We start from the raw sequence: 16,742 nt of genomic DNA, 5'->3' as shown, positions 1-16,742 counted from the left end.
AATTCACATCCACCACCCAGTCATCTCCAATGACTTCCCCACTCTCACCCGACTAAAGTGCCGAGCGAGTCGAATCACCCGTCTAGCAAGACTTGACAGCAGAAGCAGTGTACTTGCAGTTGCCGGAGGGGCCCTTGGAGACGGACTTGGGCTCAGAGCCGGGCTTGGTGCCCTTGAACTCCTCGCAGATGGTCTTGACGGAGGTAGCGCAGGTGCCGGAGATGGTAGCGGTACCGCCGAAGTTGGGGTTGATACCGGCAAGGACCTTTCCGTTGTAGGCCTTGACGTTCTTGATGACGACGGAGCGGGCGACGCTGTTCTTGCAGTTACCGCAGGCACGGTAGAGCTTGCCGAAGTTCATAACGGCTGGGGGCTGTTAGTGGTGTTCAGAGGAGTGTAGTGTCGGGGGACTTACTGAAGCCGTCAATGGTGACCGTGCCCTTTCCGTTGTGCTGGATGACCTTGTCATCAGCGGCCTGGGCACCTCCGCCCTTGATCATGGCGTTTCCGTCACCCTTGAGGGAAAGCGCATCCTCGCAAACGTCGACCCACCAGACGTTCTCGATGGTGCAGGATCCTGGTTCAGATTAGTATCTATGACTCGTTGTTTGTACGGAAGGATGCTCACCCTCGCAGTGGACACCCTCGATCTGGTCCTTTCCGATGATAGCGTTCTTGAGAGTTCCGCCGTTCTTGATGAGGAAGACAGCGTCCTTGTCACCGCCCTCGACCTGGCCAGTGCAGCTAGCACCACGGCCGTAGGTCTTCATGCCACCATCAAAGGTTCCGCTGACTTGCTGGGGAGCCTTGTAGGTGACGGAGCCCTTGGAGGCGGGGATCGGGAGGGAGGCGCGCTTGGCGAAGGAGGAGAACTCGCTAGGAGTAACGGCGGCAGGGCCGGCGGCGGCGAAGCCAGTGATGGCAGCAACGATGGCGATGGAGAACTTCATGTTGACGGTTGAGTTGGTTGATCGAAACTGGAAAGTCGAAGAGGATGCTTTGAACAAAGTATGTATAAAGAATGTAAGTCTCTGAAAGAGGTAGCGAAAGTGGATGCTTCAAGCAAGAATAGACTGAATGAATGTGATGGTGGTGGTGATTCCTTTTTGCCGGTGGTCGCTGTGATACTTATACTCCCCCTCAACTCGTCTTCTGGGTGCCACACTGAGGCACTCCACATTCGTCCGAAGATGTGCCATGTGGAAGACAGGGTACTGTTCCTCTCCGGCGGTACTCATGAGCCCAGGCCCAGAGTGTCATGCGAATGTGAGTAGGATGGCCCAGAAGAAGACGCTCGCAGGGTTCCGAGGACGTCAGGGCCGTGCTCTGGTGGGGCTTGGAGGTCGGAAACACGCTCATGGCGGGATATCTCGATAGCACCCATGCCAGGCTCATTTGTACTGTGGAGTTGGTAGAGAGTGAATTATCCAGTAAGCACCGTCTTGTCTTCCAGACTCAACTCTCATCATCATCAGCGCGAGAAGACATCAGTTTGCATCTCAGAAAGACAAGTTCTGGGAGACGACTTGAGAGACATCGTGTTCTGGAACGCCACACGAACGCACACGACAATGGATTTACCACCAAAAGCCAGGAAGTCGTTACATGTCCGATCGACTAGTGCTGGATCCAGCCTGTCACACCGACGCCAACGCTCGCCAAAATGCCAAGCTTTGACATGAAACCGCTCAAATATCCACATCGTAACCACCTATCTGGAACGCCAAGGAGAACTGAAATTTCCGCTCGTTGTTCGAAAACGTCTGGCCAGTCAAGCATTTCTCCGGGAACATCATTGGGGTCCTGCCAAGACACATTTGCGATTCGTGTCACGGGGCGAGCCTTGCGCTAGAATCTGGCTAGAGTGTGAGATAGTTTCAATGACTTTCTTTTCGATATCTCCGCCAATCGCGACGCTTCCTGGAGGGCGTAAAACACCAGCTCGGGGCGTCTTGGCACGTCATGTCGCGCAAACAGGTGTCGTGCATGACGCCCAGGTGCCATTCCTAGGTGTACCTCTGTTCACCACGCTGATTAGGATTCCGCGTGTTCAAGAGTCGCTGACAGGACTTGCTTGCCAGGTTGATGCAGCCGGCTGACGCCAACCGCCCTGGAGGTTACTAAGGTAGCTGCGTCGCGACTCGAGACGACGTCCAAGGCTGGTCGTCAAACCACGCTCAGCCCATCCACGGAATACACATGTTGTTGTAGTTAGTAGTACTGTGTCATGGCACCTCGATTACTGATCGACGTAGAGTCGTGGAGTCGTGGGTACTGCGCGTGTCGTGCCGTGTTTCGCTGGTCGCGATCGGGTAGTCGTCTTCCGATTGCACGACTGCTATTTTCAATCCGGCGTCGACACGACCCTTGTTCGGTCCTTTGCGATCTCTAGATCTTTGTAGCTATGCTTGGAAAATGCGAATTCGTGATGTCCAAGACGGAGTAATATCGAAAGTAAGAATGTACTGCCCAGGTTTCACGTAGGGCCGCAGCAGCGGACCGGACAAGTGTGGCGTAACGATGTGGCTCAGGGATGTGGCGCGGGGTTTGCGCGTCTCCACTTCCTCCCGATTGCGAAAGTCCCCGACACGGCACAAGCAACGATAATAGCCCGGTCCAGAATCATCCCCTTCAAATCCTTGGCCGTACTGCAAGAACATGCATCTACCCAGATAGCTACGATTGTACACGTCGTCATGGAGGAAGCAATGCACAACTCGTCTTGACCGCTGCGATGATGCCCAAGCGCAGATTGGACACGAAAATTTTGCGAGACTGAAACAGTGTGGAAAGATCTTCAATCGCACTTTTAAGAACACCAAAGTCATTTCACGCCCCTAAGATCCGAGTTCGTCGGTGCCGCAGCAGCCAATCGCATGGTGGCGTATCTTCCGAAATGGATCGCTCATCTAGGCTGCTGGTATCCGCCCGCATAAGAACGTGTCCAGCTAACCCGCGTGGGTTTTCGTATTGTTCTAGATCGATTGGAAGCTAGCGGTGAGCTTATCAATTCCAGGCCAGACCCTCTTCCGATGCAATCGGCAGAGAGACTGTCCCTATCTTCGTAGATCAAGAGGAGCTCCGATCGGTAGCTATGCCCTAGAGAAAGACGTATTCAGTTCAATTTCACCGTGCATCTTGTGCTTGGGATGAAGACTTGTCTCGACGATAGAGTAACACCGACGGGTCACATAGTTGACTCCTATCACATATCCCCAACATCGTACCTCCCGAACTTGTCGCACTTCGCTGTCCTAACCTTCCACCCCTTCTCCGTAAGCCCCTTTACAAACCTTTCCTGCTTCTCATCCGCCGTGATCAAATCTCCTATCGCCGTCTTCACCCCACTCAGCTTGACCAACTCCACTTTCAACCCTTCCCCAACAACCTCCCTTGACCGCTCAATCTGTCCAGCACAATCCTTCATCACCTCCTCATCAACAACGTCCATATCACACCACCTTGGTAGCACAAGTCTCAGCACCTCCAAATTCATACACTTCCCCAACGCGACACAAACATCCTTAACACTACTCTCATAAGTCCATCCCTCGGGAACGTTGAAGGGAATCTGCTTCGCCAGTCTGACAGCCGCGCGCTTACTTACTGCCGGCCTAATCATCCCCCATCGCTGTTGCGCCCGCCCTTGGGCCGTGTGTCGAACGGGTAACGGCAATGTGATACACTTGATGTACTGCCACGCATACTTTTCTCTTGAAGTGAACATGAACGCACTCGTGAACATCCACGCGCTTGCGACCATCCACCCGTTCATCCCGCTGAAACGCCACTCGTTCTCTCTGTAGAAGTAAAACGTAGCTTCATGTCTTACCTGCCTACTTACTCTCAGTAGGTTCAAATTCACGCCGAGCTGCCGCATCTTGGCTTTGAGGTACTGCATGTTGCGGTTTGCGGTCACAATTTGGTGCGAGGCGATGTGGTTGTCGGTTTCGGGCCAGAGTTCGATGGGGAAGGGAAAGGTGAGCGCGGAGGCATAGATCATGCAGCGGAGTTCGGCGGGGAGCTTCATGAGCCGGAATGGCTGGCTAGGCTGGCTGGAGGGAGGGGATGGATGCGGATATCTTCGCTCGGCGTAGAGTTTGGGGTAGCGAGTGTAACGGCGGAGTTGGCAAGTCGTGTAAGGAGGTGGTAGCGTGTTTTTCGCAGACATCATCTCGATCGGAATCATTGTATGAGGGTGAGATGCTCGCGAACGTTGGCGTAGTATAAAGCGAAGGATGTAGGGAGAGGATAGGAAACTTCAATAGGTATACGCGCTGGATCACAATGACACTTTGCGTTTTACATGGCGCATGAGACGTTCAGATGATCATTTAACATTGTTTGACCGCTACCGCATACATCAAACTATTTAACCTGGATGCCTATTCTCGTGTCTTCCACCACAATAACATCAGTCCCAGTACTCACCGGTTATATCAGCTCCGTATAGGAAGCACGCGAGCTTTGTAATCACTCCGCGCAAAGAAGGGTGGTGGGGCGCGCTCAAATCGTACCGGAACTTCTCAACGATGTTGCCGAAAGGGTCATCATCTTGGTAGGCGATAGTGGGTACGTAAGCCGCTATATCCACCTCTTCCTGTTCGATGAAATGGCCGATCCAGTCTTCGATGTCCTCTTCCATTTCTTCAAGGTCCTCGTCCGCCCTCTCGTACTTGATTGTAAACTTACTACCGTCATCCCGCTCATACTCGATGTCTCTGATGATACATTTGCCGTCCATGATAACGTCGGGACAGGCTTCGTTACCGCGATCTGGGTGTGAGTGCAGTACGTCGGCGAGAAAGACAAACATCTGCCGTTGAAGTCTGTACAGCATTCCCGTCTTGGCTTGCAGGGGCAGGCCGCCATTAAACTGCTCAACCCACAGCCGTGAGTTCACAGGGAGTTCGAGTGTTGCCATGATAATGTTGGTGATCGAGATCCGGAGACATGAAAAGTTCTCTCGCTCCGGCAGCTCAAAGCGCATCTTCAGAGTGGGTGGAATTTCAGGGCGCTCATCCCACTTATCAGGGAAGAATAGTCCACTAGCCGCACACCAAGCCTGCATCGATGCGAAATCATCAAACGAAGCCTGCGCGCTACGTGACGTCATCTTTCCAATGACATGTATGTGCTGCCACTGTTTGAGGGCAATTCTTCGGAACTGGCGATTCATCGAAAATAGCTCGGGTAGGCGGCGTGAGATTGTTCGGCTCTCAATGTTGTATGTAAGACAATGATGGTCGTTTGACTCCATAAGCATACCAAGGAGGTTCTGCTTGATCGAGGTCGAGTAAAGGAGGTTCGCAAGACGGAGCCTCCGGTTAGGGAGGAATTGCATCCTTTTAAGTTGTCCGTTGCTGTCCACATCGTATGGAATGATTGGAAGGGCGGCATCATCGGGACGTTGATGGCTAGACCTTCTCAGGATGAACGTGGCTTGTAGACCGTCGGGTGTGGCCTGAATGCTGTGAAGCGACCGGGGTGCTCGTAGATAGGGGCTCATTTCCGGACTACGCTGAGGCGTCAACAGTGTGATCATCGCATTGAGATTGGACTCGTTGATGGGGTATGGGGTTGGAATGCCCCAGTGAGTATGCGAACGAAGGTGTCGTCCCGAAAACGCGAACGACACCTCAATCTTGGCGCGCTGTCGGTTGCCTTGGCTTGTGAGTATATCCTGATATCGCCAGATCATCATCATGATAGGTTTCAGGTCGATCCTATCATTGGCAGGCTGGCATAGTCCCGGGCAAAGAGGCTCGAGATCGATGACGACTTTGCGCACGTAATCGAGGTTGGAACCAAGACTTGCCATCCACATGCTCAGGAGTCCCAGGGTCGAAGCGTCGGTGAAAGCGTCCATCTGCGTAGAGAGCATGAAGGTGTTGTCCGAGAAAAGTATACTTCTGGCTTCGTGGTAAAACTGGCGGCAGGTACTAAGCAATTCGATGTCTGGAATCGCGCGAACCATGATCGGCCCCGGTACGACGGTTGATGGTACCAGTAAGATGTGGCCCTCCTGCTTGAAGACGTTCCGATGAATCTTGTTGCGGAGCTCTCCGGGAAGTTGAAGCAAAGGCGAGCCCGGCTGTGGGAGGAAGGGAATCGACATGGCTGACAGAAGCTCCTCGTCGACGAGGTCGAGTCTGGTGCAAAGTGACTGCGGAAGGCGTGCAGTCTGGACGCTCAAGATATCCTGGGGCTCGAAGAAAGGAGGGGTATAAATGCATCGTGCGGCGGCAGAACATTTGCCCGCAGTGGGCGGTACGGTACGCACGAGCGCGTTTGTGAAGTATTCATTGTCCCGCTGATACTTGTAGCGTAAACGAAGCCGTAGCCCGACCGGTAGAAGCCGATGTGTACGCCGGAGGACCACTATTCCCGTTCTCCGCCTTGCACAGACTGTTTGCGACGTTGCTCGAGCCTTTGCTAATACTCGGTAGTACTGCAGAACCCGTGGAGTTGACCGAGTCTTGCTACACCCGGGTCGTCGCTAACAGCGTCTACAGACTTTGCCGTACCGAAGACTCGAGAACCAGCCTCGTCTGACCCCACATCTCAATCGTCAACGAACGACTTCTACGGCGACTCGTCCGTCTCCTCGACAACCTTGCTGTATAAATGCTGATGCGAAACATATGTTTCTGTCCCATCGGGCGGTAGGTACTCCGGACAGATACCAAACGCAATCGCGCCTTTTTGGTCGAGATACCGCTTGAGGCGCAGGGCCTGGCCCAAGACGCGGGCTTGTTTGATGCCGAACTCGTGCTCGATGCGCGACATGTACTTTTGGACAAAGTCTTGGCTTTCAGGTGAGGCCATGGGCATGGCGGCGGCCTAAAACATTGGTTGTTAGTAGCAAGAACGCATGCTGACGATGAATAGACGTACCACGTAAAGCGCCCATACAGTACTGTATCCTCCCGCGACGCGTACGATAGGAAGCCGGTCCTTCACAGATCCGTTCCCCAGAAGAGCTTTGACGAGCCCGTATGTGTTACCTCGGAAGTTGCCATCAAGAGATTTGAGGGCTATACGGTATGGGCTTGCTGGCGCAGCGGATGCCGTCCATGGTGCGCCTCGTCCTGACGTGCGCGGTTCGTCGTAATCGTCATCGGGTGGGGTCGTCGCTCTGCTCGGCGCAGAATCGGGAACATCATGCATGAACTGGGGCATGCTTGCTATGATATCGGACTGCAACTGGTACAACATGCGAGCGCTTTTTGCTAGCTGCTCGTGGTATCTGCTGCCAGCAAGGGTCGGTGGGCTAGTTGCGAACCCTGCCAGGATGCAGTTCCGGATAATGTCGTGGAAGTAGATTCTGTTGTAGCGCACCCAGTTCCAAGTCTGAGCTGCTGTCGCGGTCGGGTAGACGTGGTAGTAGTTTTCAAAGATACGTTCACTCTTCTCGCAATGCACGACGTCGTAGTCCCAGTCTGCCCCTTGATCCTTGAAGATGTTGACAGCGATGTCTTCAAGTTCGAGTGCTGATTCTATAATTTCCGACAGCGCGAACGCGGACTGATTGAGGATGCGAGCTCGTAGGTCGATGGTCTTGATGTGGAGGAAGAAGAATCGGTTTCTGGGGTCGTGTGTATCCAAATGCTTCATGACTTCGCTGTTCAGATCGTGAACATATTGAGGAAGGGGAATGCCCTTTCCCATGCAGTTCATAGTGAGTAGGCCAACAGTGTGGAGGTACATGCGTTGTCCTGCGGGAGTGGAGAATTGCTCCATGCCTCTGAGTCTGATGAGAGATGCAGCACCATCGACGTGGTTACTCCATCCAGCGAGGGAGGTGTCGTTGAACGTTGCTTCGAACATACTGAGCAGGTTGACGGCGGTCAGAGTACTGTCCTCCTTGACAGCTTCAGGCGAAGAGATTGCCTTGTTGGCCATCTTGATAGCCTCAAGATACCAGCGTGTCGCTTCGGCTTTGAGACGAGGGTCCATGTAGAGGTTGGCTACACCGGCGATGCCCAGCGCTGTCATGGTCGTAGAGACGAGCGGATGGAAGCCATGCGTAGACAGATGTTGCTGGTACTCGATTGACTGTATGGACGGCTGGTCTACTCCTGTGCAATAGTACGACATGAAGAAGCTGATGCCTTGATCGATGAGCGACGCGGTTATGGCGGTCCCCGGACATTGTTTCGCCATGATCTGGAGATAGGCCTCGCGTACATCTCTGATATCTCGCGCATCACGTGCGGCGATGGCTTTTGCGTTCGATATCTTTGCTTTTGTCTGCACATGTTTGGTCTCGTCGTGGAAGAAGGCGTCGACGGTTCGATCGTATCCCGGGCATTTGAAGTTGCGTTCGGCACACTTGATACAGCCCTCTGGCCGTTCATCGCACTACAATCTAGTCAGCGACTCGAGTCAAGAAGTCGGACGGACAGAATTCCCGCTGCGAATGGGTGCTGTGTCTGCGGATAGCCTCTCGCACAGGATACCGCGTTGGGAAGAAGCTAGTCGCGGGTTGCGGCGCCCAACGCGAACACCGCACACTGCATGCCCTTGTCGGAAAACCAAGCCAGGTTACATGATTACATATAAGAGAGTTGGACGTACCTTGATCTTTCTCTCGCGACACTTCTTGCACCCTGTTGACGGTCTCCCGCGATACACCATGCTGGACTAGCGTTATCGCATCAAGGGTACGGTAGACGACGGTAGACGAAGCCTTCAGACGATTGCAGCTGATAGTAAAGATTAGGTAGAAGTATTAGAAGTTAGAAGTGATTTTCCCAGCGATGTACTGATGACGAAAGGATAGACGGCGACTTTTGCTCAGGTGAAATTGCGCTTGGCTGGTCACGATAGACGTCGACGCGTGTTTCTGACTGCAAACCAAGACGACCATTCCGACCGTACTGACGCATGTCGTGTTGTAACGGCCGAGCTTATGGCGGGACGTTGGCGTTCCGACGGACTCAATGACCAAGGCAACGGGTTTCTCAGCATGCAGAAGGGCGGTGATGAGACGGAACGCCTAGCGCTAGCGCGCACGTTTCCTGTCGCGCGTTACCCTGTCGAGGAAGCTGGACGATTGGCTCTTCGTCGTTCTTTCTGCATCTGGAGTTGATGCCGCCGGGTACTCGGCCGTAAACTTCAACTCGAAAATTGTGACATTGTGTCGTTGAATGGCCCAAGACATGCGAGGAACGGGTGTTTGGGTGTTCAGACGTGACGTCCGTGCAGATTTTGATTGCAGGGCAAACTCAACGAACACGAGTTCCTCGTGCGGCTAGTCTGGCGAGATCCGATCGCCGAGTGATGACACTGGACAATCGATGTGAGCAGTTCGTGAACAGATCGTGAACGATGTGATCTAGAACGTTCAAGGCAGATTGCACGTGTTTTGAGTTCGCTGGCTCAGATGGGGACGGGAAGTTTGAAAACGTCCAAACTTTGTTTTAGGGCAGGCTATGGAGGTTTCGTTCGTGCCATGGAACCTTCCGGGGGATGGACTAAGATCCGGCGTACTCGGTGGACTAAAGCGGCCCGACTATGTTGTACGAGATACGCTGCCGCCCTCTTCGGCCGCAACGCTTTATCATCTGGATTATAAATGCACAGCCTCTGCTTCTCTCCATCAACCAATAAGACGGGGGCGTTGTGGCGGAGTGGTTATCGCGCAAGACTAGAAATCTTGTTCCTTCGGGAGCGTCAGTTCGAATCTGGCCAACGTCGATCTTTTTGGCCATTGCATCCTCCTGACAGAGGACTTCGCTTGGTGGAATCCATCTTTTTTGCCTGAGTCGAGGGGTCAATCAGCTATACACGCTCAGTTGCATCATTCAGGCGCAAGTGCAGTACGTAGTTACGTCTTGAATGGCAAAGTAAGCTCTGATACAAAGTAATCAAGAAGAGTCCGTCTTTTTACAGAAAGTCGGAGTGAAGAAGTCATCATGTGATGGCGCTTACTGCAGGCAATGTCTAGAATGGAGAGCGTGGGTACTTCAAAGAACCGCTGGCAACCAGCACGCATCGCTGACCCCGAGGCTACCAAGCCCGAGGACGTTGATGATTGATACAGAACGAACTCGGTACTGTTGTTTGCGACATCGATCTGGACACAGCTGCATTGGTAATACCATCTAAGCCTGTGCTCACCGCACGTTGCCAGAAGAAACATTCCCAAGTGATACCGTGTTTTGGAACCTCCATCTCCCAGTATCGCACCCAACTGCTGGGTCAACTCGTAGGATCAAACCGTCATAAAACAAATCACCACCATGCCCAGATGCCCTTTGCCTCCGTATACCCATATCACACTCCCTCTGCTCTTCCCCTCAGTCCTGGCCATCACAAACCCCAGCATGACAATACTTCTTGCAGCCGACCTCGTACTTCCACTTTCCGACCTTGACGCCCAGGCCTTTCTGTATATAGTACCCGTACCGCGCATACTCTCCTGCATCCCCTCCTTCCTCATCTCCATCTTGACGTTTTTTATCCATTCCTTCTTCATCATCTTCTTTGCCACCATTGCTCTTGCTTCCGCCATGCTCTTTCCATTCTTGCCAAACGCCATTCCCACACTGATAAACACAAGTACAATACTCGGACCCGTCATCTTGCTTTACGCATAAGGAGCGATCGCCAGTTTGTTCGGCGTACCAGGTGCCGAGTTTGGCGATGGGGATTTCTGGGGTGACAGTGTTAGAATTGGATGTGGGTGTAGGGGTTGAGATCGACATACGATGGTGTTGCATGAGTTCCCAACCACAGTACTTTGTAGCATTTCCTTGTCTCCTCAAGCTCGATGTCGACGGTGACATCCATGTTGGCGATGAAACGACACTGGCGACGAGCATGGCGATCATTAACAGTATCATGCCGCAGCAGCGGCTTCCTGATGTTATCGCCATGGTGCTGACGCGCCAGGAATGACGATGACTATCTTTCGGCGGTATGTATGTGGCGAATGTCCCCTTCGAGGAATCTTGCAGGAGGAAGATCGAAATGTCAGGAAATTACAGTAATGTCGAATTACTTTTGACTTTGGCATCAACGCTCGTGGTACCGTACACGTGGCTAGCCGCAGACCGTGCCTCGAAGCTACAGCAGACGGAGTGTTTGTGCGTTGACGCGCTATGGCGTTGGTGATACAAACGTCATGTCAAATGTCACAATCAAAACAATCGCGATCGTCACACAAACACGGCAAAGACGGCCAATACCAAAGTTTATCGTGACCTCGTTGATGATTCGTAAGATAAACAAAACGCCTCGCTATGCAGTATGGGTATCGAGTGTGAATAACAAACGCCGTAAGGAAACTAGACCCAAGCCAAACTCCAGAGCGCGGGCATGTTGGGCCACCGCTCTTGCCAGGTAGCAAGTATGTCGGGGACGCGCTCGTCGAAGCCAGATCGAGCAGCTCCGCCACCGGATTGCCACCCGCTATCGCCATGTTGTTCTCGCTCCTTGGCTGCGGCCTCGTTCAGGCTGAGCGCAAGGTCGAGGATAGCTTTGCCGCCAACGAGAGCTTCTTCGTGGTTGTCCCTGATGTCGACGTTGAAGACGTGGACAGGGCGATTGAGCTTTCCTCCCTTGTTGTGGAGGTCTTCCAGCACAGCGTCGAAGCAGCGCTCCTCACACGTTATGACGACGTCGACGACACCAGATTCAGTACCTTGCGAGCCTTTGTCTTCAGCGTGGTCCAAACGTGGTTTGCCAGGCACCCAGTCTTGGAAGCGCTCAGGGTAGCCTTTAATGTTCAAGTTGCGACCGAGCATGTTAAGCAGGCCGTTGTGGGTGTAGAGCGCAGTGTTCTGACCGGCAAGCTCATCGTGGATGGCACGGTAGGTGGTGCTGTTGAAATTGTAGACGTTGGGCTGCGTGATGGTCGGACCGGGTAGACGGACGAGAGAGCCAGTGCCAAAGCTAATGGTAGGGAGATGGGCTGAGGCAAGCTGAAGATGAGCTTCCATGGAGCTAGCCAAGTTAGCGATCTGATTGGCCTGCGGATCAGCGAATGACATACCGGTTCTGGTTACTCGCACACACAGTGCAGAACTTGAGCTTGAAGCTATCGTCGGGTACCATGTTCTGCTCTGCGTGCGCGTCGCTGGCGCCGTCCATGCCCATGGAAGCGGGCTCAGCTGGCGGCGGCGGAGGTGGTGGAGGTGCAGCGGCGGCAGCCTGCTGCCTCGCGCGCAGTCGTGGGTCGGCAGGGGCGTCCATATTCGGCGGGGTCGGGTCGTTGTGCGGGAGGTGTATGGGGCGGTGCGGAGGTGTGATGGGACAGGTGCTGGCGCGTCTGCGGACAGCTCTGCAATTTCTTCACAAACGTTAGTTATGGTTCCACGCAATTATAGACAGCAATCATAACAAGGTTCACGGGAGATCAGAATTTTCAGCGTTAATTGTGAGTCCTCAACGACATCCGAGGTAATTCCTGCGAATTGCCTAGGACAGCTCCAATATGGGTTCATCATCTCAAGGGCAGGGCACGGGGGCACACGGAGGGAGGAACTTACAGTATTAAAGGTAAATACTCAAGCTCATAGTCTCATACATAGAGAGACGCCTATGAGTAAGTGGTAGAAGTGGTTGTGGTTGTGAAAGGCACGAGGCCTGTGAGGTTGAATCTTTGTCGAGCTCGAGCTCACTCAGGTCATAGTCTGCTAGCGGCTGACTAAGCTCGGCTGAAAGATTACGCGGGGCGCCGAACACCTGGGCACCTCGAAATGGAGGGGCTGGTCGCGATGCTTCATATCGAGAATCTTGGAACAGACTCTTACCTGTTCCTGAAGCGCTTGGACATAGCATATCTCGTATAGGGAGATCGCCTTCATTAAAAGCGATCGCGGTGACGTGATGCAATTGCGCAAGCATACTGTATACCCAAACGGGACGCCTAGGTAACCCGGCTCAAACGCACCTGTCACACAGCGCCGTGGTCTGGGGAATGTGGTCGGGAGAGGACCATGGCATGGCGAAAGGAATGATATCCGAGTCGACTATGATGTGTTTGCCCTCGTGACAGGACGCGGTGAAGAGGGCCCAAGGAAGATGCTCGCGGGCCTGGCAGCGCATTCGACCAGCGGTGCGCGCGCAGTCCCCATGCAGCTAGGCGATGACCTGAAACGCCTACTAAGGTGAAAGTAGCCTAAGCATGCATTGATGGGGTTTGCAATCATGGAAAGGAAGAGCCGTCAGAACACACACCCCTCGTTGATGCCAGCAAGGCTGTCTCGAGGCCTCTTGACTCGCTACTTCTGCTTGATATCGACAATCGCACAAATACATTTGCATGTCCTGCCCACCGGCGGCGCTGTCAAGTATCCTGAAACACTTTGGCATCTAGCACTCCCCGCCGCCTGGTGCCAAAAATAGAGTTGGCCATCACCACCACGCGCGCGCTGGTCTACACAGCATCCAGAAGCCGCCAGAGGCCTCGCCATAGTCGCGTCGCCCCTTAGCCGCACTGTTGCCGTTCCCCTCCTGCACGGAACCCTCGAAGCCACCACGTTGGCCCTCGGGTGCGCACCTCATCCACCGTTCACTGGGCGAGTGTTAGCGCCAGGCCTGACCCCCACAACCCCCAGCGAGCGCTTCTCCAGCCGCTCTCCAGTGGAAATATCTTCACGCCCGCCGCGCACCTCCCAATCGCCAGGCGCACCTGCACAGCCGACGTGCTGCTTCCAGAAGGCCTGAAGCGCGCCGCCGGGCCATTGGTCACTGTCGCCTCGAAACATCCGACACAAACATCGAGTCACTGCGCCATCTGCCGTCGCCAGTCCACGTCGCGCTGATTCGAACGCTGCTTGTGCGCCTTGTGCGCTGGCCACCTGGAGCCCGTCTCTGCTCCCGCGGCAGTTTCCCGAGTACTGCATACCGCATACCGCATACTGAGTACTGAAGACTGTACTGCACTAGCTGCGTCGCATCCCCCTCTGCCACCCGCACTGCCCTCGACCGCGCTTCAAAACTCCATATAGTTGCCGCCAACGCCCGACCTGTCTGTTCACGCAATCTACCGCATGACAGACGCCAATTCCGCACCAGAGACGGCCGCCGACTCGCAGCGGCTGAAGAACATCACAGAAGGAGTGGCTGTCCGCGGATACCACAGCGAGCAAGACATGGCGGCCGATGTCTTATCACCCAGGAGCGACCCGGGCGCATCGGCGCAAGTCGGGGTCAATCGCACCTCCCTCCCGCCGCTCGTCACTTCCCCGCCATCCAAGGCGAAGCTCGAGCGCGCCAGCTCCTACATGAACAAGCGCCTCTCGACCTTCTCCAACACGTCCAACACACACCAGTCCGTCCGCTCCAGGCCGCAGTCGACCGCCTTCCCCATCTTCCACTCGAGCCTGCCCTACTCGCTCGTCCGCGACTTTGCCTACGACCCGCTGCACCCGCTCTTCTACGGCCCCCTCCCGGAACAACCTTCCGACATCTCGACACCGGCCAGCGAACACAGCCGGAGACTCTCGGACCCGCCACCCGTGGCATGGCGAAGCGACCGAGGCGGTTGGTCCGCGGGGTCCTGGGACGAGAACGGCGAGCAGCTCCCACAGACAGCATACGACGGCGGCCCGCCCTACAGCGAGGACGACGACATCTCCAGTCCGGTAGTCACAAGCCACCATGGCGCGCGGCATAAGAAGCACAAGTCCAACATTGTCAATTTCGACCACACTCGCGGGCGGAGAGGATACCCCGAAGAGCAACGGCGGGGCTCAATACTGCCTATGAACGGCGAGAGCAGCCAGTTTGTCAGCGACGAGGCTGCAAACGGGCCCGGGGGTGAGTTAATCACATTTCCACCCGAGTCGTCGCGGCTCGGTGTACCAGAAGGAGCTTCGCGACGAGACTCGCACTTCGCAACCACCCTCCCGCAACGGGCATACGCCGAGACCGACGCCGATGTCGAAGGCCCGCCATACGACTCAGACGACGACATGTCAGAGCCCGAGGACTACATCCACGATGACAACCGATTCTCGCGCGACTACCAGTTCACCATCGCATCGCCCGACGAGGAGATGCACGGCAAGGCCGTCGCCCTATTCGACTTCGCACGCGAGAACGACAACGAGCTACCGCTGGTAGAAGGACAGGTGATATTGGTATCATACAGACACGGCCAAGGTTGGCTCGTAGCCCAAGACCCAAAGACTGGCGAGAGCGGGCTTGTCCCCGAGGAATACGTCCGCCTGCTGCGCGACATTGAAGGCGGCTTGAATGGTCTAGTCGGCGCGGTACAACCTCAGCCCGAACTACTGCCACCCGAAGCCAACAACGGGCCTGAGAGCCTACTCAGTCCGATCTCAGCTGGGCCCGAAGCGAAGACGCCCACACAGGCCGACCACCCCCAGAACTACACGCCTGTCATATCGACCTTCTCAACCAGCCACAAAGATCTGGAGAAGTACCCGACAGACAGGCTCGGGACGCCTACTACCACCGAGGGCGGCCCGTTCTCAAGAAGCAAAGACACTGGCGCTATGGAGGGTGTCGAGTCAACACCCGAGCCTCAGTCCCAAGATCAGAAGCCATGAAGATCGTAAGGTCGCTTGCCTTACCATGGGCAAGCCCGGAAACCAAACTCCGCAGAGCTACAGCAAGGGGTGCTGGACCCATGCACGACCAGGCAGACAGACTTGCCCACCGGAGCAAAGGGATAGCCACCCCCTCACCGTAGCATGGCTTGGCTGGGTGCAAAAAGAAACAAGATGCTCAACGCGTTCACGACATTCGCTTCAACCCATGTCTTTACCCAGTCTCTTATTTCTTACTAACGAACGCATTCTTCGGCATAGCGGATTCTCTTTCTTCTTCATGCGGAGCAGGGCGCCAAAATGGGATGGAACGGAATACGATGGGGGAGTACTGTTGTCACGGTAGCAGAGGAAAGGATGCAGGTACGATGGGAGCATGCCGGTCCCGCAAAGAAAGGAAAGGAAAGGAAGGGGCACCACGATCTCGAAGGTTGTTACATGTCGGACGGTCTGGGCTTACATGGTGTGGACATATCACTATCATTGTAGTTGTACATTTCTCTTTTCTATCTTGACGAAACGACACTCGGCTTGTGATTATTAGAAAGAGAAAGCAAGCCGAGTAATGACGGAGGAGAGTGTGAGATTGAAATTCTCACGTTTGTTTAGCGGTGCGAGGAGCGAGAGGCGGTTTTATATATCAAACCGCCGTCTTCTGTAATACATGACTGTTTCGAGAAATCTCTCTCTTCCTTCATGATCTCGGTGTTGATGTTGAGTGCTTGAGGCTCGGCATCTTATATGCTGTTGGTACCCGAATCTAGAAACAGAACAAAGAAAGTATTCTCATACTTCTATTACGTTTTTACTCAAACGAAATATCGTGAAGTATAGAGTTCGTGTCTCGCGGTTTCGTTAACAATGTACATACATGAACGTTCTGATTAAATCATAAACATCGTCATAAAAACTTTGTCTGTGTAGTACTGCAACTAAATTGTACAACTAACACGTCCTTCTCGATTTGCAAAACGCATCACAATGCATTGTTGCCTATAAGAATCGAGTTCCTGGAAACGAGCAACATATCGACGCAGGAAGAAACGTTTATACCAATGTCATGTCATGTCATTCAAGGATATGATCCCAAAACCATAAACCATGCTCATACCCCGCCAGCATCAACCAAACGCCCAAACGCACACGCTTCCCAAACTCCGCTCTACCATACCCACCCTAGTATCCCGAAAACAATAAGAAAGAAAGAATACTGTA

General features: G+C 54.0%; 6 protein-coding genes and 1 non-coding gene across 7 annotated transcripts; 2 read left to right on the top strand and 5 right to left on the bottom strand.

Moving 5' to 3' along the window:
- Positions 1 to 82: 82 nt before the first annotated feature.
- Positions 83 to 950, bottom strand: J4E79_005940 (uncharacterized protein; the record flags this gene model as incomplete). Its single annotated transcript, XM_049354815.1, has 3 exons — positions 83 to 366; positions 416 to 577; positions 629 to 950. 3 exons carry the CDS (start codon positions 948 to 950, stop codon positions 83 to 85), a joined length of 768 nt encoding a protein of 255 aa, XP_049210938.1.
- Positions 951 to 3,771: 2,821 nt separating this feature from the next.
- On the bottom strand, positions 3,772 to 4,171 carry J4E79_005939 (uncharacterized protein; the record flags this gene model as incomplete). Its single annotated transcript, XM_049354814.1, has 2 exons — positions 3,772 to 3,798; positions 3,845 to 4,171. 2 exons carry the CDS (start codon positions 4,169 to 4,171, stop codon positions 3,772 to 3,774), a joined length of 354 nt encoding a protein of 117 aa, XP_049210937.1.
- Positions 4,172 to 4,414: 243 nt separating this feature from the next.
- On the bottom strand, positions 4,415 to 6,118 carry J4E79_005938 (uncharacterized protein; the record flags this gene model as incomplete). The annotated part of the gene is made up of 1 exon (XM_049354813.1): positions 4,415 to 6,118. One exon carries the CDS (start codon positions 6,116 to 6,118, stop codon positions 4,415 to 4,417), a length of 1,704 nt encoding a protein of 567 aa, XP_049210936.1.
- Positions 6,119 to 6,585: 467 nt separating this feature from the next.
- J4E79_005937 (uncharacterized protein) lies at positions 6,586 to 8,640 on the bottom strand (the record flags this gene model as incomplete). Its single annotated transcript, XM_049354812.1, has 3 exons — positions 6,586 to 6,843; positions 6,898 to 8,364; positions 8,581 to 8,640. 3 exons carry the CDS (start codon positions 8,638 to 8,640, stop codon positions 6,586 to 6,588), a joined length of 1,785 nt encoding a protein of 594 aa, XP_049210935.1.
- Positions 8,641 to 9,621: 981 nt separating this feature from the next.
- J4E79_005936 lies at positions 9,622 to 9,702 on the top strand. The gene has a single exon. It is a non-coding gene; the product is annotated as a tRNA-Ser (tRNA).
- Positions 9,703 to 11,294: 1,592 nt separating this feature from the next.
- Positions 11,295 to 12,201, bottom strand: SSU72 (RNA polymerase II subunit A C-terminal domain phosphatase; the record flags this gene model as incomplete). The annotated part of the gene is made up of 2 exons (XM_049354811.1): positions 11,295 to 11,952; positions 12,002 to 12,201. 2 exons carry the CDS (start codon positions 12,199 to 12,201, stop codon positions 11,295 to 11,297), a joined length of 858 nt encoding a protein of 285 aa, XP_049210934.1.
- Positions 12,202 to 14,003: 1,802 nt separating this feature from the next.
- Positions 14,004 to 15,527, top strand: J4E79_005934 (uncharacterized protein; the record flags this gene model as incomplete). The annotated part of the gene is made up of 1 exon (XM_049354810.1): positions 14,004 to 15,527. One exon carries the CDS (start codon positions 14,004 to 14,006, stop codon positions 15,525 to 15,527), a length of 1,524 nt encoding a protein of 507 aa, XP_049210933.1.
- Positions 15,528 to 16,742: the final 1,215 nt, after the last annotated feature.

This window comes from Alternaria viburni (assembly GCF_023758015.1).
Source record: "Alternaria viburni strain BMP 2772 chromosome Unknown scaffold_11, whole genome shotgun sequence".
NCBI lineage: Eukaryota > Fungi > Ascomycota > Dothideomycetes > Pleosporales > Pleosporaceae > Alternaria > Alternaria viburni.
This window is presented reverse-complemented; position numbering and strand designations above follow the sequence as displayed.